Source organism: Trachurus japonicus, chromosome 3, assembly GCF_045865225.1.
Source record: "Trachurus japonicus isolate A0001 chromosome 3, Traja_1.0".
NCBI classification, from domain to species: Eukaryota; Metazoa; Chordata; class Actinopteri; order Carangiformes; family Carangidae; genus Trachurus; species Trachurus japonicus.
In genome coordinates, this window is record NC_140909.1 from 4225638 (window position 1) to 4251133 (window position 25496).

Consider the following 25496-nt stretch of genomic DNA (forward strand, 5'->3'; position numbering starts at 1 on the left):
TTTGTGTGTGTAATCATTTGCTTTACAGTGGGTTATTTGTCCAAGTTCTGACCTCTTATTTTATTTTTTAAGTTACTTAATATTTTTCCACGTGTTTATTTGTGGTACAGTTTTGGCTTCATTGTCCATTGTAATTTTGACCTCTCTTTCTCCCTCTCTCCCTCTCTCCCTTCCATAACTTTGACCTATTTTAATTTCTGACCTTTTGTTTTGTTTCTTTGTGACAATTTGGATCTCTTTTTTTCTTTACTTCAACTCCATCATTTTGACTTATTTAAGTATTTATTTGTTTTTTACCCCTCTTCAGTATCATCATTTTTAATCATTAGTAATTTAATCATTTTGCTAAAACGTCCTAGTTACTTTGTCCTAAATTTAATCATATATCTCGTTTTTATTTTCAGTTTCGTGGATTTGTCCTTTATTTTTTATTTATTTATATCTTTTTTATTTTTTACTTTTTTTTTTACTAATTTTTATTTTTACCTTTTTTTTTTTACTTCGCGAGTTTGTCGTTTATTTAATTTTATATATTTTTTAATTTAATTTATTTCGTTTTTTTTTTTTTCGTTTTACTTCATGGAAACATGTTGAAATCAACTGGAGTGACACCTTTAATTTTTTTTTAATTTCTCAATTTTATTTTATTTTATTTTATTTTTTTACTTAGCAGGGTTTTTTTTAATCTTTTTTTTTTAACTTCGCGGGTTTGTCGTTTATTTAATTTTATATATTTTTTAATTTAATTTATTTCGTTTTTTGTTTTGTTTTTTCTTCTTCATCATCATCATCATATTTGTGTGTAGTTTTATTTTGAAGGCGTGGCCGGAAGTGAATCCCTCCCCCGGGACAGGAGCGGACGGAGCGGGATGTTGCTGCTGGTCGCTTCAGCTTCACACACACACACACACACACATATACGCAGCATTACGCACACATATACGCATTACGCACACACACACACACACACACACACACACACACACACAGCGCTGACAGCTGCTGCCGCCGAGCTTTTACCGAAACCACTTTCGGTTGTTCGCTCGGTGAGTTGGAGGCTTCTTCTCCTCCTTCTCCTCCTTTATTTCTCCTTCTCCTTCTCCTTCTCTTCTCCTCCTTTATGACTCCTTCTCTCGGACTTGGCTGGAAACATGTTGAAATCCACCGGAGCGACACTTTGCCTTTGTTTGTTGACGCTGTTGGACACAAGTGTTTTGTTGGGGACTTGCTCAGCGGCGGCGGCTAACGACGGTGAGTAAAGTAAAGTAGCTGCTGCTGCTCATTTCTTTTCTTTATATTTTATTTTATCTGCGACTTTTTAGTTTTTTAGTTGCTGGTTATAAAAAACAACTCGACAACTTGATCCAGTGAAGTGCGACATTAAAAACCACCAGCGACAACAAGTGGAGTCACATTCAGACACCGCAGCGGTTCATGTAGCAGCAGCAGCAGTTTGACACAATGGTCCCATCCCCCCCGTGGGTTCGATTCCCACTCTTATTTTGACAGGTCAAACTAAAATAATTGCCCACTCATGCCCCCCCACCCCCCTTCCCCCATGTTGTTGTTGTTGTTGTTGTTTATGCTCACTGAAGTGAAGCTGTAACACGAGATTGTTTTGAAAACACGTGTTATCCCCGTTTTTATAAACTAACTGTATAACTATATTTATTTTTTAAATGTAATATAGGCTAATGTAACCTGTCTCTACTTAACTCTGTGCTTTTACTTTGAAGGTGAGACAAAAATAACTCAAATTTAAACACAATAAGTCAAAAAACAAAAACTGCAGGAACCAAACTAAGTATTCGAGGTTATATTTATTTTTATTTTATTTTAACATTGACTTTGCTTTGACTTAATGTTATGGGCCATTTCTAACAAACCCACACAGTAACTTATGTTGTGAATATAAACATTTTTTCAGTATTAAGTATTAAGTCTTGTTTATATGTATTAATCTGGGAGTTTCCAAGGCATGATGTGACTAAACAGCCTTTAGTTTCTGTTTTACTCTTCTTCTCTTTTCTTTCTTTTTTTTTTTTTTTAAATCTTGTTTCTTGGGTAGTTTCTGATTTCTAGTCCAAAAACGTTTTGTCCCGTATCAGTTTCAGTTTTAGTTTTAGTTTTTAGTGTTTTTTTGCTGTAAAACTGGAGATGAATCGTGATTAATGTGCATTTAATAAATGCTTGTTTATGATGGTTATGGTTCACTTCCTGTATCAAGAGGTCAGGGGTCACAGGAAGTTTACACCTTGTCATTATTATTTTAAATTCTGGCTGTTTACTTCTTTCTTTCTACCCCCCTCTATCTCTATCTATCTACCACTTTCTATCTATTATCCCCCTCTCTGTGTCTTTTTCTCTCTTTTTCTTCTTTCTTTCTTCTACTCCCTTTCTCTGTCTATTTGCTTCTTTCTTTCTTTCTTTCTTTCTTTCTTTCTTTCTTTCTTTCTTTCTTTCTTTCTTTCTTTCTTTCTTTCTTCCGCCCATAGAAAGACATTCATCTCTCACCCTTCAAGTTTTATGTTTTAGCTTAAACCTTTTTCAACATTTCCTAAGCAGTTTCTTGAGCTAACTCAGCATTGTTACAACAATTTCTTCAGCTCATTCAGCAATAGCATTCAGCTGCTTTCAGCATTCACACGCATTTTCTGCAGGAAAAGCTTTTTTTTTTTTTTCAACTTAAAAAAAATACTTATTTATTGTTTGAGATTAAATACACAAAATGTTATAAATGCAAAAGGAAAAAACAGGAAACAGGAAGCCACACAATTACAAGATAACACTGCAAAAACCCAAAATCTTTCCAAGAATATTTGTCTTATTTCTTGTCAAAATGTCTCATTTCTAGTCAAAACTAATCTCTTTCCACTTAAAACAAGACTCATCACCTAAAAATTAACTTGTTTTTAGATCATTTTCACTTGTTTCAAATTGAAATAAGTAGAAAAATCTGCCAGTGAAAGCAGGTTTTTTTGTGCTTGTAATAAGGAAGAAAAACTTGCTCCACTGTCAGATTTTTCTACTTATTTAAAATGGAAAATCTGCTTGAAAATTTTTTTAAAAAGTGTCTAAAAACAAGCTGCTTTTTAAAATGTGATGAGTCTTATTTTAAGTATAATTAGATTTATTTTGACTAGAAATTACATTTTGACTAAAAATAAGACAAATATTCTTGGTAAGATTTTGAATTCTTGCAGTGAATATAGCAGTTATCAAATGTCAGATATGTTTTTCTGTAACCGAGATGTTTTCTGTTTGTCCTCAGATGAAGATACTTTCACCATCCAGCACTCGAGCACAAAGAAATGTCTGAGCGCCACCGCCCCCCCGGCCGCCCCGGGCCTGGCGGGCTGCGCCGCGGGCAGCCGGGCCCAGCTGTGGAAGTGGGGGTCAGGCCACCGGCTGTTCCACGTGGCCTCGTCCAGCTGCTTGGCGCTGGACGTGCGCTCCAAGGCGCTGTCGCTGGCCGACTGCGGCGGCACCGGCCCGCTGTGGTGGCGCTGCCTGGACGGCGCCGTCTTCACCGCCTATCAGATGGGCCTGGCGGTCGCCGAGGGCGACGAGGTGGTGGCCAAGCGGGAGAGCGGCGACGCCTGGTTGAGAGGGACGCAGCCCGAGGACGGAAACATCTGTCAGAGGCCGTACCGCGGTGAGTGTGGCCATACGGCAGAGTGTCGACATAGTTGGAATGGCGATTTATTTGGACGCCAAGTATGGATCAGAACAGACTTAGAAGTAGGGACGTCACGATTATACATTTTCTTGGTACGATTATCGTCAGAGAAATAATCACGGTGTTACGATTATCACGATTATTATTATGCACTAATTAATTTCACAACACTATGAATGTGTAAAATCAAATATAGTCGAAATATACTTACATTACTCATTGTTTACACAAAATATTTCAAGTATCTATTAATATATGACCAATTATTAATCCCCAGGGGAAATGTTTGAAATATTCAGGTCATAAATTGTCATCTATACCAAATGTTTGCGTTTATTTTAATCGTTTTTTATTTTGTTTTCCTTTTTTTTTTATTAAAAAGGATACGTCAACATTTAAATTCCCACCAATTCAATGTTATGTTAGATAAATGGACCAGTATCTGTGCATTTACCTTTATTTTTGCAGACATCTGTTGATATGGTTCCAACATCATATTTTTGGGAAAGTAACGGTATTTAGGAATCTTTACGATTTATTAATTGTGGCGTTTAATACCGCGATTAATTGTGAAAACAAGTAATCGTGACATCCCCACTTAGAAGTTTATCATATTAGAGATAAAACACATGTGAACAAAGTTTTCATTTGCAGTTGGAAAAAGTTAAAGGTATAGTACGTATGAATTCCCCCCATCTAGCGGTGCGGTTGCATATCTGAACGTATTCTTGATGTTGCATTCACGTGAAATGGGGCAGACGTCAGACAGACAACAGACGCTGCATGTAACAGGATAAACAAGCATCTATGTAAACAAGTGGTCTGACAACATGTTGTCATGGTGATGTGGTATTGTTTTTACCGTCTTTCTCTGGTGGAGTAAAATGACATCTGGTTGGTTTGCCGACGGCCGTCTGCCTGACTGCACCTGAATGCAACACCGGTGCCTCCGTCCTTCCTCACACTACACAGTGGTGACAGTTTTAACAGGCCGTTTCCGTGGTTACCTACGGTCACGATGCAACATGGCCGCCATGTAACAACTCATTCTAAGGAACCAGAAAGCTTTCATTTGGATGCAGCTGTGATTCACCTTCAGTCAAATACGGATTTATGAAAGACAGGTTTGATTTTTGATCATAAAAAGCCAAATAAGTTACAGACTGGGGGCTTTAATACATCGCAGCATATTACAATATTTTCAATATGTTATCGGTTATCAGCATCGGTTATGAGAAGCAGGAAGTTATTGGTTATCGATATCGATCAGAGTTATTGTCCCGAGTTTCACAGTTGAGTTTGCACGTTTTGCTTTTATACAGTTTCCATTTGGAGTTGGAAAAGGAGAATAAATCCCAATATATCTCAACAATTAGTTTCAATACAGCAATAATATTGCATCAGGACACAAATATCGTGATGCTATCGTGTCGCAGAGCCTCTGGTGATTCCCACGCCTGAAAAACTATATTCTATATAGCTTTTCTTTTCTTAAAGGGATAGTTCAACATTTTGGCAAATTGGCCCATTTCCATAGTTTTAGTAGTAGGTTCGTTATCTTTAATTGTACGTATTGCTACGCTACAGAGGCTCATGGGATTTCTTGGTTTCCCTCATCAATCCAACAACTCCAAAACGCTCTGGTGGACAAGTTGTGACCTGCACATTCACCACGCTATGAGATAATAATGGGGCGGCAGCGGGTGCTCTACCGACTGAGCTAAATACCGCCCCATATCAGCTCTTTTTAAACCTCAAGTGTGTGTAATAAATAAACTATTTAAATGTTATTGGTATATGAGTTTGCACGTTTTGCAAACTGCATTGTTCTTTTTAAAGTCACAGGATCTTTTCATGGTGGTTATTGGTTTTAATGATTAGCCAGCGAGCTAATAGGCTGATTTATTGCTCATCACTGGGGTTGGTGAAAAGTTTTCCTCTCTCGATCCTAATGCAAATAAGTGCTCATCATAAAAATCTACATTAAGGGCTCCAGTCCAGACTCACGTTTGATACCAGGAGCACAGTGGCTCCACTTACTTAAAAATTCGGGGTGCACACAGTAAATCGACTTGCAAAGCAAATATTCACATTTCCTTTTCATTCATGATCTTCACACACATTAGCCTGACACCTGTAATGTCGCCTCTTACACATTTCACCAATGTTAAAAAAAACAAAAAACGGCAAATTTACTTGTTGCACATGTGCAAGTCAAATTTTATGGGCTAAATGCCTCCATTTAGGAGCAGTCTGGAGCCCTGATATTTACATTTTTACACAGTCTATTCATTTTTTTCTTTTTCATGTGGCCAGTGGTTATATATCTGAGAGAGAAAATGCTTACAGAGATCTCATCACAGCAGAGAGAGTCCATTAAGACGCTGTGAGGACGGACTAATGCTGGATGATGATGACCATGATGATGATGATCAGACAAGAAAATGCTTGTAAATGCAGTTTGTGTTGATTTGAACTCGTTGTAGATTGTTTCCTCCTGGACGAGGATCATAACTCCCAACCTCGTGATGATGTGGATGTGGATGTGTTACACACCCTTGTATATCCAGGTGTTAACCTCTGTTGGCATTAAGTGTCACATGACCAAACTGGTTCTGGGACTTTTATTTATTTTATTTATTTTTAAAAACACCCCCTCATGGTGCTTTTATGGTCTTTTTTTTTGGTAATTACCCCTTTGAGCCAAGTAAGAACGCGCTGTGTCAAATTAAGTAATATGACTTCTCTGAAAAGTGGATTATCTCCGGCTGCAAACAGAGTCTGTTGAGTTTGTGGGGAATTCCTCGCTCGGCCGGTGCTTTTATGACTGTGTGTGTGCATAAACTGTCGTTATGCAGTTATAGGTGAACGTTGTCGTCGTCGTTGTGCAGTACAGTACATGCTTTCACTTTTGTTTTCTTGATCCTGTTCGTCAGTAATCAACCGAAAAAAACCCACTTATATAAACAACAGGTCAAGTTTCAGTGGTGAATTAAAAACGCAGAAGTGGGCGCATGTATAGAAACTTAAATAGCCGACTTCCTGTTTCTTAATTTATCGTTTTTTAACAGATCTACAGCAACAGACAGTGGCAGTTATTCTTCTACTTTATCAATCTCTCTAATTCAAATGGCTTGGCGTGCGTCAGTGTCCACTACTGAACTCACAAGATATTTAGTAGAATAAAATAACTGATTAATGAATAAATGAATAAGATAAATGAAATTAACCAAAGTATTCCCTTAAAATAAAACTTTATTCCTCTTAAACTTAGGTCACAGTTATTTCTCCTTTTTTCAGACTCACTCCATTGTTGTTTTATTTTACCCAACAAACAGGATCTGATGTAAGTTTAAGTTCCTGTGTAGAAATAAAATGTGTCTTTCATCATTTACTGAAATGCGACACAGAGAGCGGCAGCAGCACAGTGTCTAAAGGTCGTGGCCTCTTTCTCTTTGTGGTTTTATGGAGCACAATAATAGATGTTATAAGTTTATATGAGCCAATCCACCACCGACCTTCCTGTCTAAAGAAGTTTCCAGAAAGAAACGTCCGTGTTCGTTTTGACCTCGTTTTAGTGACTAGATAAAGTGTTATGTTATATAAGTGGAGGAGGAAGTGTTTTGGTGAAGGGGACACAACACTTTATTTCACTTCCAGCATGTTTTTTTTTTATTATTATTCCTAAAAATCTGAATCAGAGTCAGCTTTATTGGACAAGTTTAAACACAAGTACAAAGAATTTGACTCCAGATTTATGTTAGATATAAAGAGACGAACAGAATAAAAGGATAAAACAATAGTGAAATAAAAGTGGTCAATGACCTGATTGTACCATCCAACAATGAGGTAGTGCCATGAAATAAATAAGAAACACTGGACAATTATGTGTATATGAAGTATAAATGATATGTATATTGTATGTTTTACATGTTTATTATATATTATTATTGAAAAAACATCCAAAACAAGAGACTTTGCATATCATGTCTCTTTGCCTCCATGCTGCTCTCATACAGTATCTCTCTACACCAGCGCTGTTATCAATTACAAATTCAGTTCAGGCCAGGGTTTTCAAACCAGGAAATGTATCTGGGCCGGTTGTGTTCAGTGGCTTTGTGTGTTTTTTTTAAAAAAAATTTAAACTAACACAAATTAATGTATCGAATGTTTCCTGTTTATTTATAGTTTCCCTTTAAAATGTGGTCACATTTGACGCAGGCTCGTCAAAAAAGTGCACTGAAACGATGAAAAAAAAGCTTTAACTGAACATTAACTTTTAAATTTTCACCTTAGCTCCCAGTTTCAGAGTCCTAGTTCTGGTTAAATCACTGACTTGTAACTAGTTCCAGGGCAGTGATGGATAAGACTACACAGATATACACATGGTAACATGGTAGATGATAAATAACCTTATCCACCGCTCCATGGATTGATTTCTCACCAGCTTCGTTGTTGGAAACAAATGCACATGGAGGAGAGGAGGGTTAGAGACACAGAGGAGGAGAGACCAAACGAACAGTTTATCTTTAAAGTGCATAAAGAACAGAATAATATTCACGGTCTGTGCTACTGTAGGGATTTCTAAATGCTCATGAAATGTGCTTTCACCAGGTTTCTCTATGTTTCTTCTATCTTCTTCACTCGGAGCTTGTTTCTGGCTTTGATGTGCACATTAGGGCACCGTGCAATACAACCTGGTACCTATGCACTCCTGCACTTCAGCACTTGTCTCTTTAACCCGGCACTTTTGCACTTTATCTCTCAGAAACTCTCTTTCCATTTAAAATAACTTGTGTTTAGATCATTTTCACTTGAAATAAGAAAGAAAAACTTGCTCCACTATCAGATTTTTCTACTTATTTCAAGTGAAAATCTGCTTGAAAGGGGGGCGCTCGTGAGCAGCAACATGTAAACACGCATCTTCCTCGAGCTCTGCATGAAAATTACAATTTCGTTAAATTTAATCCTCTAAAACAATCAAATAACTTACAAAATCGTATCCTAAACCTTTCACTATACAGTCGCTGCAGTTTTTTTTTCTTTTTTCTGTCTTTTTACACCCGTTTAACGCCTACGCGCATGCCTCGTAAACCGAGGCCCAAGCGAGCAACTACACCCCCGGACTCTCCCATGGCAGAAGCTCCTACGGACACCTCGGCCGTCGCCTCCATAATGGAAGCTATCAAAGCCTCTGAACGGTCGGTCTTGACTAAAATAGAAGACACGGTCTCTACACTAGCGACTGACTTGCACACGAAAATTGAGAGCCTCTCCGACGAGCTTCGTCAAGAAATAAACACAGTCCGCTCTGAAGCACGGGAAGCTCTGGAGACGGCTAACCAGGAGCTCAAGCTACATGCTACATCGATACGTAGCCTGGAAGACGGGGCTAACCACTACTCTGACCGTGTCGTTGAGCTTGAGACACAGCTCACATCGCTGTCTTCTCAAGTCAAGCAGTTAACATCTAAGGCGGAAGATCTGGAGTCAAGGCAGCGCAGAGACAATCTACGTATTATCGGAGTGGAGGAAAGCCTCGGGGATATTCGTATGGAAAGGTCAGTGGCTAAACTGCTACAAGACGCACTGGGTCTGGACTACACCCCGACACTTGACCGAGCCCACAGAAGCCTGATGCCCAAACCCAAGCAGGGGGATCCCCCGCGACCGATCGTGGTTAAGTTTCACTATTTTCAAGAAAAGATGGATGTCTTGAGAAGAGCGTCAAGCCGACGCCCGGTTCAGCATAACAACAAGCCCATCTACATATACCCAGACTATACTGCTGCTGTGAGGAAACGTCGGGCTGCATTCAAGGAAGCGAGAGAGCTGCTGAGCCACTGCCCCAACACCCGGTTTGGTCTGCTGTTCCCCGCGACGTTGAAAATCACCGGCCCAAATGGAGAACAGAGATCATTCGACAATCCTGCTGAAGCTAAGCAATACATTGTTGGTCACTTGCAAATCGAGGAGGCAGGTAACTGAAGGACTGTAAACCCCACGGTCACATACCTGTTATGCCACAAAATGTCATGTAAGTTTATTTACTCTTCACCTGTACGGTAAACTAAGTCATGACAACTTTGAAAGGGTACATTAACCAGATACGCCAGTATTTTCATGGGGTTTATTTGTAATCAGAGCACAGTAGCCATTATTATTAATCAATAATATGCGGGTAGTTTGTTAACCCTGGTAACACTTTTTTTTTCATTTATTCACTTATTATTATTTTTCTTCTTATTATTTTCTTTTTTCTTCTCCCCTTTTTTTTTTTTTTAATTTATATATATATATATATATATATATATATATATATATTTATAATTTTTTCTATTTCATTTACTTTTTCCCCTTTTCATTTCCTCTGTCCTTAAGTAATGAACCATTACACAGGCTTCACTTTAAGTGGACGGATAATCCTCAATCTACCTCTATCTTTCTATTTATTATTATTATCACCATTATTATTATATATATTTATATATATTAATTTTTTTTTTATTTTTTTTTTTGTTTTGTTTGTTTTTTTTGTTGTTGTTTATGGCAGCTACTTAAAGTAACTAACTCAGCAATCCTAATCTTAGAGGATCATTATGTCTTTAACTGTTCTTTTCATGCATAGTTCTTGTAGGGCTTAGTTAACACCAAGTGTTCTTGTTCGATGGTATGCTCAACTGGTGACGGAGCAACCTACTTGGGTGGGCTGATAGCCTTTAAGGATGGGTACCAAGAGTATTTTGTTAACCTGTTTTCAACTCTTCAGAAGTTTTTTTTGAGTTTGTTTACACTGTATGTTTGCGTTGTTAGATCCAACCATTTTCTCCAAGGGCTTGAGGACATGATATATCTTTGCAAATTCAATGTAACATGACGTCACAGAGACAGATACATAGAGCTCCTGGCTCTGTTTCTTTCATCTCCTGGAATATTAGAGGCATGGGCAATGCAGTTAAACGTAACAAGATTTTTTGTCATTTGAGATCATTTAACCCAGACATTATATTTCTGCAGGAGACGCATCTGAAGGTCAATCATCATACAAGGTTGAGAAACAGTTGGATCGGCCAGGTCTATCATTCCAACTTTAACCACAACTCAAGAGGTGTCGCAATTCTTTTTAGGAAGGGAGTCCAATTCAGTCATACTAAAACAATCCAAGATCCCAGTGGTAGATTTATCATATTAGTTGGCAAGCTATATAACTCTCCCATTATTCTTGTCAATATCTACGGCCCAAATTGGGATGACCCTCAATTTTTTACTAAAGTAATTTCATCCTTAACTGATGTCAACACCCATCAGCTTATTATAGCTGGAGACTTGAACTGTGTTCTTCATCCTCAATTAGACAGGTCCAATCCCAAACCGGGCAGCCAACTGTCCAAATCTGGTGGTGTCCTTGATTCTTTCATGCACTCGTATAATCTTTCTGACCCCTGGAGGAAACTGAATCCAGATGCAAAACAATTTTCTTTTTTCTCACCTGTCCACAAAAGTTATTCAAGGATAGACTACTTCCTGATCAATAATAACCTCCTCCCGCATGTTACCAACTCACAATACCATAGTATTGTAGTGTCAGATCATTCTCCTGTACAATTGGACATTTACTTCCCGGAGAATGTCCGATCCCGACGAACGTGGCAGCTTGACCCTGCCCTGTTGTTATGCTCTGAATTTAAAAAATTTGTTGCTGGACAAATAGACCTCTTTTTTGAAATAAATGACTGTCCAGATATATCCCGTCGTACCTTGTGGGAATCACATAAAGCCTATATTAGGGGTCAGATAATTTCATATACAGCACATAAAAATAAAGAACACAATAAACGCCTTTTGGAAATTGAGCAGGCTATAGCAGACATCGATAAGAAGTGCTCAACACAGGCCTCATCAGATCTACACAAAGAGCGCATCTTATTACAAATGGAATATAATAACCTTTCTACCCATAAAGTAGTAAGTAATTTGCTTAAAACTAAACACAAATTCTACGAGCACGGTGAGAAAGCAGGTCGAATGCTCGCACATCAGCTCCGACAGTCAACTAGCAATTCCCAAATTTCAGAGATTAACATCGGCCCGGACGTAACCACGTCTGACCCGAACCTTATAAACAGTCAATTTAAAAAGTATTACTCAAATCTTTATTTGTCAAATGTGGACACAAATACGGCTCAAATTCAATCATTTTTGGACTCTCTAGATGCTCCCACTCTTAACCCAGACATCCAATCCTCCCTTGATCAACCTCTCACCACCAATGAGATTCAAGCCGCTATAAACTCTATGCAGAGCGGGCGGACTCCAGGACCTGATGGGTTTCCAATTGAGTACTATAAGACATTCTCTTCCAAACTAGTCCCCTTAATTAAAGCAATGTATGATGAAACTCTGGAAGCTGGCTGCTTACCACCAACTCTCACCCAAGCAACCATATCATTAATATTAAAAAAGGATAAAAATCCACTTGACTGCTCATCTTACAGACCCATCAGTCTCCTTTGTTGTGATTACAAAATTCTGACCAAAGCCTTGGCTAACAGATTAAATGATGTGATACCAGCACTTATACATCAGGATCAGACTGGCTTCGTTCCAGGCCGACAGCCCTTTTTCAACCTAAGGCGGCTCTTTAATGTAATGTATTCCACCCATTCCACACAGCAGCCTGAGGTAATTTTGTCACTCGATGCCGAAAAGGCTTTTGATAGGATAGAGTGGGAGTATTTATATGCAGTCATGAAGAAGTTTGGATTTGGGGAAACATTCAGAAACTGGATCAAAATTTTGTATAGTAGTCCTATGTCGGCCGTAAAAACGAATGGCTCAACATCAGCATATTTTCCATTATATAAAGGCACGCGTCAGGGCTGCTGTCTGTCGCCATATTTGTTTGACTTAGCCATAGAACCTCTGGCCATTGCGATCAGGGGGGATGAGAGAATCAAGGGCATCACTAGAGGAAACACAATCCATAAGACTGCGCTCTATGCAGATGACTTGCTCCTTTTTGTCTCCAACCCAAGCCAATCTATACCTCACCTTCTGCAGTTACTACAGGAATTTGGGAGTTTATCTGGCTATAAATTAAATTTATCAAAAAGTCTTCTTTTTCCCATAAATGACGTAAGCAAATTATTAGACTATGACGCATTTCCCTTTAAAATTGAACATCAGTCCTTTAAGTACCTAGGTGTACAAGTAACCAGTTCATTTAAGTCACTTAAAAAGACCAATTTTGATAACTTATTAGAACAAACCAAAAAAGATTTAGAGAGGTGGTCTTGCCTTCCTGTCTCGCTAGCAGGCCGCATAAATGCTCTCAAGATGACAGTATTGCCTAGATTCCTATACATGTTTGTAGCAATCCCTATCTGGCTCCCAAAACAGTTTTTTATTAAGCTGGATAAGTATGTCTCATCGTTTATTTGGAACCGAGCCATGCCTCGTATAAAGAAGATCTATTTGGAAAGGCCTAAATCTGAAGGAGGATTGGGTCTCCCCAACTTCCTCCATTACTATTGGGCATCAAATATTTCCAAGTTGGCATACTGGGTGACGTCTTTCTCCGACAAAAATGGGCCTGCCTGGGCGATGATGGAGCTTTCATCACATGCATCAATATCCCCCATCTCGCTGCTAACAGCTCCACTGGCAACGCAGACAAATCGTAAGACTTTTTCTAATCCTGTGGTGTCAAATTCCATTAGAATTTGGGTACAATTTCGCAAGCATTTTAACCTTGATCAGATCAATAGCCTTTCCCCTCTTTCTTTCAATCATCTCTTCGCACCCTCACAGGTGGATCAATGTTTCGCTGGCTGGCATCGACATGGACTGGTTTTCTTTGACGATTTGTTTGATGAGAGCTCCTTCCTTTCATTTGAAGCCCTAGTAAAAGACCATAATATCCCAAGATCTCACTTCTTCAGATATCTCCAAGTACGCAGCTTTGCCTCCAGACATTTCTCTACTTTCCCCAAACCGCCAGATAAAGATTCTGCGTATGATTTATTAAATCTGAATCCATGGAACAGGGGTCTGATCTCCAAGGCTTATAACATAATACACAATGTGGATCCCCCATCACACACTAAAACGCATGAAACATGGGAACGCGATCTGGAAACCGTGATACCAGATGATGTCTGGGATAAATGTATCTCTAACATACACACCTCCTCTATATGTATTAGGCACGGGCTGATACAATTCAAAGTATTTCATCGGCTACATTACTCCAATGATAGGCTAGCTAAAATATACCCGTCTGTTCTCCCTACCTGTCCTAGGTGTGGCAACCAAGTGTCACTGGGCCATATGTTCTGGTCCTGTCCCTCTTTAGTTAATTTCTGGTCCTCCATTTTCGACTGTCTATCTGTTCTATGCAACACACCCCTCAAACCCAACCCACTCACCGCTTTGTTTGGAGTCACACCCTCAGAAATATACACCACTAATAAACAAAAGAGAGCAATAGCATTCTGCAGCCTTATAACTCGTAGGGTGATCTTAATGAACTGGAAATCTAATAAATGCCCGCCCTTCAGGAGATGGATTCAGGAGGTTCTATCTTTGCTTCAGTTAGAAAAGATAAGACATACACTAAACGGCTCCTGTGACGCATACACTAGAGTGTGGTCTCCTTTTATTGATTATGTTAAGGAGTTTATTCTGTAACTAATCATATTATTTTGGTATTTCAATCTGTCTGACTAGTTTTTGATGTTACACTTTTGCAACATTGGATCCCCCTTTTTTTTTTTTTTTTTTTCTCTACTCTTGGTCCCCAGGGAGGGTATGTGGGAGGGCACTAGTATGGGATTATGTTCACAAGATCTGATATCTTGTATCTTGTAATTTTGATTATTCGTTTGTTTGTATGTTTGTTACTCTTATATAACTGAAAATGCCTTAAATAAAGTTGTTAAAAAAAAAAAAAAAGAAAATCTGCTTGAAAGAAGTAAAAAGTGTCTAAAAACAAGCTGCTTTTAATGTGACGAGTCTTATTTTGAGTATAATTTGATTTGTTTGGTCTAGAAATGACATTTTGACTAGAAATAAGACAAATATTCTTGGTAAGATTTTGAGTTTTTGCAGTGTGTGTATTGTCACTGTACTGTTTTTTTATGCTATGGGACTCTGGATGCAAATTAGCATTGCTGCTATAATCCGGCACATTTACATGTTTTTATATGTTCATTAATGTGCACTGTCCCATCCAAATAAACAAATGAAGTAAAGTAACTTGCACCGTTTGAAAATAAAAAATGCACCAAAAAAAACCTCCAAAACATCCTCTCTCTCTCTCTCTGCAGTCGTTCACACCAGCGATGGGAACTCGGCCGGCGCTCCGTGTGTGTTTCCCTTCAAACACAACGGCAGCTGGCACCACGGCTGTCTCCCCGACGACGACGTCCCGACACAGTCCTGGTGCGCCACCTCGCTGGACTACGACCAGGACAGGAAGAAAGGACGCTGTCTAACACCTGGCATGTTGCACACTCTATTATTACTATTATTATTATTATTAATAATAAGAAGAAGTCTCCAGATGTATCAGTTGTGAAGTTATTAATCTAAAACATCTGTGTGCAGGGTATTTCCTGTTTTTGTAATTCATTCTTCTCTTTGGATAAATCTCATTAAAACACATCCAACTGAATGACACTCACACATCACGTCATCTCTTTGACTTTTATTTTGTTTTGTTTTATTTTATTTTTGCAGAGGACGGGTGCCAGAGTCTGTTCGCCGGACCAGAAGGGGAATTCTGTTACGAGTTCATTTCCGATGCGGCGGTGAGCTGGCACGAAGCTCTGGACTCGTGTCGCAGTCAGGGAGCGGATCTGTTCAGTCTGTCTGCGCCCGAAGATCTCCACTCCAAAACCTGTAAGACTCAACTCACCTCACATCCACCTCTCCTTCACCTTTTAAAGATAGAAAAATAATAAATAAATGCAAAGTTGTTAAAGTCGCCTGGCTGTACATAAACACGATCAAATGCTCTGATAGGACATTCAATGAAAATGCCTCTTTTATAACAGTAAGAACAGAGCTTTTGAAATGTTTTGCATTTTTTAAAAAAGGTTTTTGAAAAAAGAGACTAAAAATAAATCCATATCTTAATATATCATCTGGTCTGTGTCTCTCTCACAGCCCAGAAACAATGTTTATTCTGCCTTGGAAGGAAATAGTTTGATTTCTGAGTTGAACTCTTGCTCCCGGCACAAAGAGAAAACATCTGTTTTATTCACACGACAGAGTTTTTATTGATAAGAATAATATCACAAATTATCTTTGTCTGAGGCTGATGGAACAATGCAAAGTGTTTTAACACAACAATTACTGTTTGTTTTTTTTAATCATGTGCAATCCAGCTTGTTAATTTAACATGTTTATCTAATGATTTACTTCCTCAGCCTTCCAGTTTGGGTCTTTCTTTCTTTTTCTTTGTCTTTTTCTTTTTCTTCTTAATCCTTTTTTTGTATTTCCTTCTGCTTCTTGTTCTTTTATGTGAGGATAAAAGACAAGGAAGCTCAAAGGACTAAGAACTGACCTTCTATTTAGCTGAGTAAAGACAAAACCTCATTAGCATTTCAGTCTCCTCAGAGTTCCTCAGAGTTTGTTCTGCAATTTGTCTGCAGATTTTCAGATTAAACGTTTTTTTCTTTTTCTTGTTGGTTGTTTCTGTTGCACAAAGTGGCACTTGACTACCAACTCTGTGTTTTCTTGCCTTTGTTCCTCCTCGTCTTGTCTTGTGTGTGTGTGTGTGTGTGTGTGTGTGTGCGTGTGTGTGACATAATTACAAAGAGACAAGTTAAAAACGAGTCAGACAAGTTTAAGCACTAGAAATATTTTAAGATCATAAACTAAAGCAGCTCCTTTGCAGACAGGATGGAGGATGCATCACCGTCCTTGATACCGTACAGCACCGCCACCGTCTGTGGGTTTGTGGGTCACGATGAGCGACCGCTCCCTTTTAAGAAAAACATCAAAGACTCAGCAGCAGCAGCAGCAGCAGCAGCAGCAGCAGCAGCAGCAGCAGCAGCAGTGCAGTGCAGGGTTTTGCTTTGTTTTGTTTTAAATGCTCGTCGTGTGTGTGTGTGAGTGTGTGTGTGTGTGTGTGTGTGTGTGTGAGTCTTATCTTCCAATCTCTTGTGTCTCCAGAAGAACGTCGTCACATGGCACTTGCATTTAAAGTATGTGTCGCTGCTCCTGCGTTGTGTGGGTGACACAGACACACACTATCTCAGTTTGAAAAATAAAAGCTGGGTAACACTTTATTTGACGCCTATCTCTATAAATGCATTATAACCATACATATAATGAGTTATAATGCAGTTATAAACACTCATAAATGATCATAATGCTTTATAACAATAATCACAACACACTATAAAGCTTTTTATCATGACTTATAAGGTCAGGTATTATAATACATTATAATTGTTAGTAACTTGCTGACAATGCCCACATTGATAATGCATTATAAATATAGTGATAATGTGTTATAATTAAGCTTAAAAAAACGTGTATAACTATCATTATAAACACTCATGAATGATCATAATGCTTTATAACAATAAGCATAACACATCATAGAGCATTTTATGATAGCTTATAAGATCTTATACGTATTATAATAGAGTTATAATGCTCTATAATGTGTTATTTTTTAAAGCCTTATGATCATTTATGAGTGTTTATAATGATAGTTATACACATTATAACTATATTTATAATGCATTATCAATGTGGGCATTGTCAGCGAGTTACTAACAATTATAATGTATTATAATACCTGACCTTATAAGTCATGATAAAAAGCTTTAGTGTGTTATGATTATTGTTATAAAGCATTATGATCATTTATGAGTGTTTATAACTGTAGTTATACGGTGCTATAACTGCATTATAACTCATTATAAGTATGTGGTAGTATAGTATAGAGATAGGCGTCAAGTAAAGTGTTACCAAAAGCTGAAAACAGTTGTGGCGAAGTTTCATATCGACACATTTTGAGATTATTGATAGGTTTGCGGTTCACTTGGGGCTTTATGCTCGTCCCTTCCACCCTTTTTCCTTCTGTTGTGATCTCAATGATTCATATTGAAATCGACCTGTAATCTCCCCCACCTCCTCATCCTCCTCCTCTCTTTGTTCTGTTGTTTAGTGCTGGACGGCCTTGGCACGATGCCTGAGAGGATGTGGATCGGCCTTCAGCAGTTAGACGTGTCCCAGGGCTGGCAGTGGTCCGACGGCTCCCCGCTCTCCGTCCTGCGCTGGGAAAAAGGCAATGAACCGTTTTCTCATCTTCTTTTTTTATCTTCTTTTCTGTCTCTAGTCTGTACTACAAAAAAAAAACTAAACCTTGAACTTAAAGTGCAACTAAACCACAGTATAAAAAGCCAGTTTCAGCTGCCGGGAACACCTGCGACACCAGAACCTGCATCCTGTTGTGCTCGGCTGCCGCTGCCGCTGCCGCTGCTGTAAATCGTGACTTGGTGTCAGTCGGAGAAACAATGAGGCCAGTGTTACAGCTAAAGAAGCTCATTGTTGCCTGGTTATTGGACACAGTGTGGCATTGGGATTGTTAGTCTTGCTGAATAACCCTTTAATAGTAACTGAATGGAAGGCTTTATAAGCTATTGTAATATGTTTTGCTGTGGGGTTTTTTTCCTCCTTGTTTCTTGTCAGAGCGAAGGTGTTGGTGTTGTTCTTACACTGGCAGCAGCCGTTTGCCTTTCTGCTGCTGATATGAGCTGTTTGTGGTGGCAGTAATTCATGACATGCCAGTATCACTGCAGCTCTGAATGACCTGCAGAACCAGCATCGCAGCATCGCAGCATCGCAGCATAAAACAGTTCCTAATGAAACCTCAAAAAGCTGAAGATGAGATAAGATAGGATTCATTGCAGAAAGAAGTTCATTGAGGAAACATTTTTTAGATTTTGGAGACATTTACACTCATCATTGTGACCTGTTTGCTAAAGGATGAATGAAAGGTGTGATACACGCTGGGTTTTTATTCATCTTTAAAGATTTTACTGTTTTTTCTTTACACAAACTCTTTTTTTTTTTTACTGTGTATCTGTGTATCTGCAACTTGGAATATCATGAAATTCACCTCATTTTTATCATCAGGGCTATTTTAAATCCCTAATTTTATCTTATTTTACCTCCAACTGTTCTTGTTTTGTTTTAGTCGCTTACCACTACTTCTCTTTTTATTTTATTAATAATCTACTTAGACATGTTATTTGTGTATCCTGGATGTAACATTATGCACTACCAGTCAAACGTTTGGACACAGCTTCTCGTTCAGTGGTTTTTCTTTATTTTTATCACTTTCTACATTGTAGATTCAAACTGAAGAGATCAAAACTATGAAGGAACACATGTGGAGCCTTGTAGTAAACACTGTGTTAAACAAAGCAGAATATATTTTATATAATATTAGATTTTATAGAAGTATCCACCTTTTCTCACACTTTTTATTCAGTCATCAGCTTCATGAGGTCGTCACCTGGAACGGTTTTTTTTACCTTCACTCTGCTCCGACTCATCCAAAACCATCTCAGCTGGGTTTAGCTCAAACATATAACTCCACATGAGTTCCTTCACAGTTTTGATCTCTTCAGTTTGAAGCTACAATCTAGAAAGTGATAAAAAAAATAAAGAAAGACCATTGAATGAGAAGCTGTGTCCAAACTTTTGACTGGTAACGTGTGTTATTTTTGCTCGGCTTTACTCTAAGTGAGGTTTCTACAATCTCAATAGTCTAAATAAAAGTTAATGAATGAATAAAGATAAGATAAATGTCACTCTGTCTGCTGCTGCATCCAGTTTAGGATTTGATTTTATTGTTTTACTCACCCTTATGTGTGTGTGGGACGTTTTTCCGACAGGAATGCCGTCCACCTCTGCAACGGTCGAGTCCGACTGCGGCGTCCTGAACTCCAAACAGAACTTTGAATCCGTGGCGTGCGGCCAACGGCTGCCGTACATCTGCAAGAAGAACGTCAATGCATCTCGCACGGCGACAACAGGTCAGTTTAAAAAAAAAGAAACGGTCAATGCACAATCTGCATCCACTCTGAATTATAAAAACTGCAGCTCTGCAGGGTTGCACCTGGGCTAAATGTTGATATTAGCATTGTAACACTACAGGTGAAGTTGAGATTCAGAGGTTGAATAGGGCCGAGTATCGCTACTGATTTACTAAATTGAATCGATTCCCATTTGATTAGATTTTTGATTCAATTAGATATTGTTTAATTTAGAGACATTTCAGTTTTATTGCCATTTTTCTTTTTGGTTATGAAAGAGATTTTCACAGAATTAATGTTGCAAATTGTACAAAGATGGAGCACTAACCTGTTTCATTATTAGAAATATTAATGCATACATTAAAAATGGAACCAAAAGCTGTTACATTAATGCACATTTGTCTCACATGACCCGCTACAGAAGTAAACAGTGCAGCTCTTCAGTTCAGTCATGGGTGGGGAAGGATTTTATTATGTAAATCGATATTGGATCTTTCAAATAAAGATCGATATGAATTGGAAAATTGATTTTTTTTCAAACCCAGCTGTAGATTTCATTGATATAAAGTCATACTGTAGCTGACCTTCTTTCTCTCTCTCTCTGTGTCTTTATTTCTGCAGAGTCTTTTGTGTATAAAGAAACAGTGTGTCCGGACGGTTGGGTCCCGTGGAACGGCTGGTGCTACAAGCTGATGAAGGACGACCCTCGAAACATGACTGACGCCTTGTACCAATGTAACAAAATACACGAAGGAGCAGCCGGGTCTCTGGCCAGTTTCCACTCCGTCGACAGCAAAGAGATGATCAGGATGAATTTCCATGGAGGTTAAAAAACTCTTGTTTTCATTCTTGTGATATAAAATCTCTCTGTGATGAGCTGTGAAGCATTAATCTCTCTTTTTGAACAAGGAATTTGGAATTTGGCTTCTTGGCTTTTGATTTACGGTTCAGTTCAGATTTCATGAAACCAGTTCATTCACACTCAACTGTCGTGTTCATTTTGGCAGCTGTTTTTATATTTAGTCGTCTTAGTCATGTGTCAAATGTCCCTGTCGGTTTTGATCATATTTAGTTAAACTCATCCTCATAGTGAAGTTTCAGTCTTGTCTTGTTTCATATAAACAGCTGTTATAGACCAGCTGTGTCCAGCTGTCACAGGAATTATGAAAACGTTTTCAAGTCGTGGGCCGTATTTTCCTCATTAGTTATTGTTTTCATTTAACATTTATTTTTATATGCGTATGTAGCTGTGTAGGCTACAGAACATAACATCCAAGTTCAGCACTTTTTAATCTGCCGTTCACTCACAGGAAACATGAAAAAAAAATGTTTACAGCCGTGGGCCAAAAGTTTAGAGAATGACACAAATGTTTTGTTTTTATGAGGGTTTCTACTTCAGTGTTTTGTTTTTACATCTTTTTGTTTTATTATAATTACAAGCATTTCATTCAAGTGTCAAAGGCTTTTATCGACAATTACATCAAGTTGTTCGAGTGCCTTGGAGGGTTCGGAGAAGTTGCTCCTTGGAAGCTTGTTTGTACCGGTTCGTCCAAATTTGACGAACCAGGAAGAGGAGCTTCGAGAAGTTTCCGCTACAAACAAGCTTGAAATATAGACTTATTTAATTTTTTTCGGGACAATTTCGCATTTCGGGGCTTCAATACAAGACGGACATTACATACGAGCAGCATGGAGGTATTTGGATGTTTTTTGGTGTGTCTTCTTGTTACGATGCAGGACCCCCTCGAAAACGAGTTGCGACAACTCAAGGGGTTTATCCTGCTGATAATAAACAACTTAAACAACAACGAAGACAGTTGGTATCCATTTGCAACCGTCATATGGACATGCACTGCTACGCCGAGACCCCCTGTAACTCAGTCATAATGAGTGAAATTTCAATTTTGGGTGAACTATTCCTTTAAGCCACATTGTTGTTTCGTCTTTTTTTTTGTCAGTGTTGATAATCGTGACAGTTTGTGTTGGATGATGTTATAAAAAAAAGAAAAGGTCGTTGACGAATGTATTTCATAGTTTTTTGTTAAATCTCCGCTGCTCTACTGGTTTATCTGTTATATTTCTCTAGTAAAGTCCTGAACGTGGAGGGAATGAGCTCGTCGTCGGACATGGGCTGATGTTTTGTTTATGTTTCTTCCCGTGTGTGTCAGACGGTCAGGCGTTGGACGTGTGGATCGGTCTGTTTGCGGACAACGTGAACCCGGCGGTCTTCAAGTGGCTCGACGCGGCGCCGGTCAGCTTCACCTACTGGGGCCCGAACCAGCCGGTCCAGCCCACTCTGGACTCCAACTGCGTCTTCTACTCTGGAGAGGTCTGTGTGTGTTTATATGTGTGTAATAATAATAATAATAATAATAATACGTTTATTTGAAAACAGGGACAGTGCACATTAATAACATCACTGTAAATGCACCAGAATTAGCAAAAAGGCTGTTTTTCATCTGTAGAGTCCCCAGACGGATGTTCAAAAGTCACCCTGTAGCAACCAAAAACGTAATAACGGCCAATAACGTAATAATTTTGGCCATTTTAAATGTAATAAAGCCAATAATGTAATAATGTGCCGATAATGTAATAACATTTTTGAGCCAATAACGTAATAACTTTTTGCCAATAATGTAATAAGTTGTTACATTATTGGCTGGTTATTATGTTATTGGCCTAGTATTAAAAAAACCTTTGAAAATGTAATAACTGGTGCCGATAATGTAATAATACATAAATATGACTGCAGTTCTTGGAAATAAAAGGCTTTTTTGCAGTTTTGTGCAGTTTGCTAATCAAAAATAGGTATAGTGGATGACATAGTCGTCATATTTATTTATCCAAGATCACCTCTCTCTCTCTTTGTCTGAGGCAGGAAGTTATACATGACTGAAACATAAACTGGCTGGCAGACGCCATTCAATACACAAGTTTCAACAGTCAATTTCCCTACAGGGACAAATAAATTACTACTACTACTACTACTACTACTAAGTTTGGTTATGTTTTAGAGGTTGTTGATAGCCTACCATGCTTACTTCTTCCGTTTGCAAACATATCATTAAGCATGGTAGAAGTGAGAGAGTGAGAGAGAGAGAGAGAGAGAGAGTGAGAGAGAGAGAGAGGTGAAAGTAAATATGACGACTATGTCATCCACTATACCTATTTTTGATTAGCAAACTGCACAAAAAATGTAAAAAAGCCTTTATTTCCAAGAACTGCAGTCATATTTATGTATTATTACATTATTGGCAATAACTTATTACATTATTGGCTGGTAACAACTGGACTCCAATTAGCTCAAAAATGTTATTACATTATTGGCACGTTATTACATTATTGGCACGTTATTACATTTAAAATGGCCAAAATTATTACGTTATTGGTTGCTACACAACCCTAAAAACAGAATATGAATATGATTAAAATTACAAAGTTATTTAGCCAAGGCAATCTACAAACATGCACAGCAATTAACAACTTGACAAAAAAACATACAACATGACAAAAGAACATATATAACATCAATCAGAAAACATAATTCAATACATCCCCAACACATGCAGCAAAGACACATCACACCACAGCATGCAAAGCAGAAGCACAGACACAAACTGCATGCATACACAGTAGAAACGACACCACAAAAAGACATGCATGCCGACACATGAAGGCAGACAGACAACAACAAGATGGCTGCAGGTTCAGCACAGACGGACCGGAGAGAGGAAGGAAGGTGTAGAAGAACTGGTGCTGACAGAGCTGAGCACCAGTCAACCATCTCTTCATATGAGCTGTGAATAAACTGTAGGTGTTCAGGTCTCTAATAGCAGCTGGGATGGAGCTCCACTCTAGTGCAGCTCTAACAGAGAATACAGACTGACTAAACAAACTTTTCCTAAATGGAATAATACAGTCTAATAATACTATAATACAGTTGCTGCACCTCTTGTGAACCCACATGCAGTTGTTCTTATGTTGACGAACTGTCTCAGCGGAGGCGTGGTGAAACCATATACTGTATATAATCTTGTGCATAAGACAGGCATTTACATATTTAATCAAACTGTCCCAACTCAACAGATTATATTTTCTTAAAGGGATAGTAGCATTTTTTTTAAAGTGGGGTTGTATGATCTACAAATAGCCCCCAAGTACTTTAATTGCAGTAGAAGACTCTCTGCACTCCTCCCGTTAGCAACGCCAGCCCATAATAGCCCTGCCCAGAGATTTACAACATACAGTGTTGTGAACAGACCCAAAGAAACGGCCTATTTTCACGGCCTAAAAGAGGTTTTACCTGAAAAAAATTACACAGTTCCATTGTTCACTATAATATAATTTTTTCCAGCCCTTCAAAGTGCAGGAAAAACACAGTTTTTATTTGGACCTAACCAACTGCTGATCGGCGGGCGCTAACCCTGGGCGGAGGGATACGTGAGGTGGTTAGGTCCAAATAAAAACTGTGTTTTTCCTGCACTTTGAAGGGCTGGAAAAAATTATATTATAGTGAACAATGGAACTGTGTAATTTTTTTCAGGTAAAACCTCTTTTAGGCCGTGAAAATAGGCCGTTTCTTTGGGTCTGTTCACAACACTGTATGTTGTAAATCTCTGGGCAGGGCTATTATGGGCTGGCGTTGCTAACGGGAGGAGTGCAGAGAGTCTTCTACTGCAATTAAAGTACTTAGGGGCTATTTGGAGATCATACAACCCCAAATATGCTACTATCCCTTTAATATTGGACAATAATGAGAATGTACCAATTTCTTGTCAAGGATTTTAACTGTTCGTTTATTATTATTATTTATGTGTGTGTGTCTGTTTCTGTTGTCTTCTGATGTTCTTCTGCTTTCGTGTTTATGACATAAACCAAACGTGTGTGTGTGTTCCCCACAGTCTCACAGTTGGCGGGTTGGGACGTGCACACAGACGCTTCCTTACATGTGTCAGATTAAAGGACAGGTCAAGAACGAAACACAGACGCAGGCCGGGTGTCGCTACGAAGATGTAAGTGACGCTCATCATGCACGTTAACCTACAGCACAACTACAAACTCTCTCTCTCACATGTCGTCTTAGTGTTTAATCACATGACGGAGGGTTAGGGAGGTGGTTTGAGTTCGATGTGTCGCAGCTGTTTAACCAGAAAGGAAGTACGGTGCATCTGCAGAAATGAAACTGATTTAATGAACGTGGTGGTTAAAGAACATGAGTATTATTATGATTGATCTCAGAACGGCTCGTAGATTTGCTACATTGCACGTGGCAAAGCACTAAACTAAACTAACTATGGTCTGGTATGATGTTTGTGACAGGCCGACTGTAACGCATCTACCTGGAAGTCAGATTCGAAATGGATGATGACATATTTACCCTTAGAGAAGATCACATATGTCATGAGAAATAGATATGACACCTTTTTAAAGGGATAGGTCAACATTGTGGCAAATTGGCCCATTGCCATAATCCCTATAGTCATAGCAGTAGGTTTGTTACCTTTAATTGTCCGTGCAAGCTGTTTTTAGAACGGCGGAGCAGAGCCGTGAGCTGCTCAGAGCTACACTACGGAGGCTCATTATGGGATTTCTTCTTGGTTTCCCTCATCAAACTCATCAAATACACAATCCAACAACTCCACAACGCTCTGGTGGACAAGTTGTGACCTGCACATTCACCACGCTATGAGATAATAACACAACGTTACCACACAGAGTTGTTTTAGAGGGAAATACAGAGACTGTTGATGAAAAAC

General features: G+C 38.7%; 1 protein-coding gene across 1 annotated transcript in view; it reads left to right on the forward strand.

Annotated features, from left to right (window-relative positions):
* Positions 1–953: 953 nt before the first annotated feature.
* ly75 (lymphocyte antigen 75) overlaps positions 954–25496 on the forward strand; it is a 66925-nt gene continuing 42382 nt past the window's right edge. The window contains exons 1-9 of the mRNA XM_085805431.1: positions 954–1251; positions 3272–3655; positions 15007–15180; positions 15419–15580; positions 17865–17984; positions 19600–19740; positions 20362–20565; positions 21909–22069; positions 24642–24752. Of these exons, the coding sequence (XP_085661557.1) occupies positions 1152–1251; positions 3272–3655; positions 15007–15180; positions 15419–15580; positions 17865–17984; positions 19600–19740; positions 20362–20565; positions 21909–22069; positions 24642–24752 (1557 nt within the window). The 5' untranslated portion in view covers positions 954–1151. The remainder of the gene's footprint in view (positions 1252–3271; positions 3656–15006; positions 15181–15418; positions 15581–17864; positions 17985–19599; positions 19741–20361; positions 20566–21908; positions 22070–24641; positions 24753–25496) is intronic.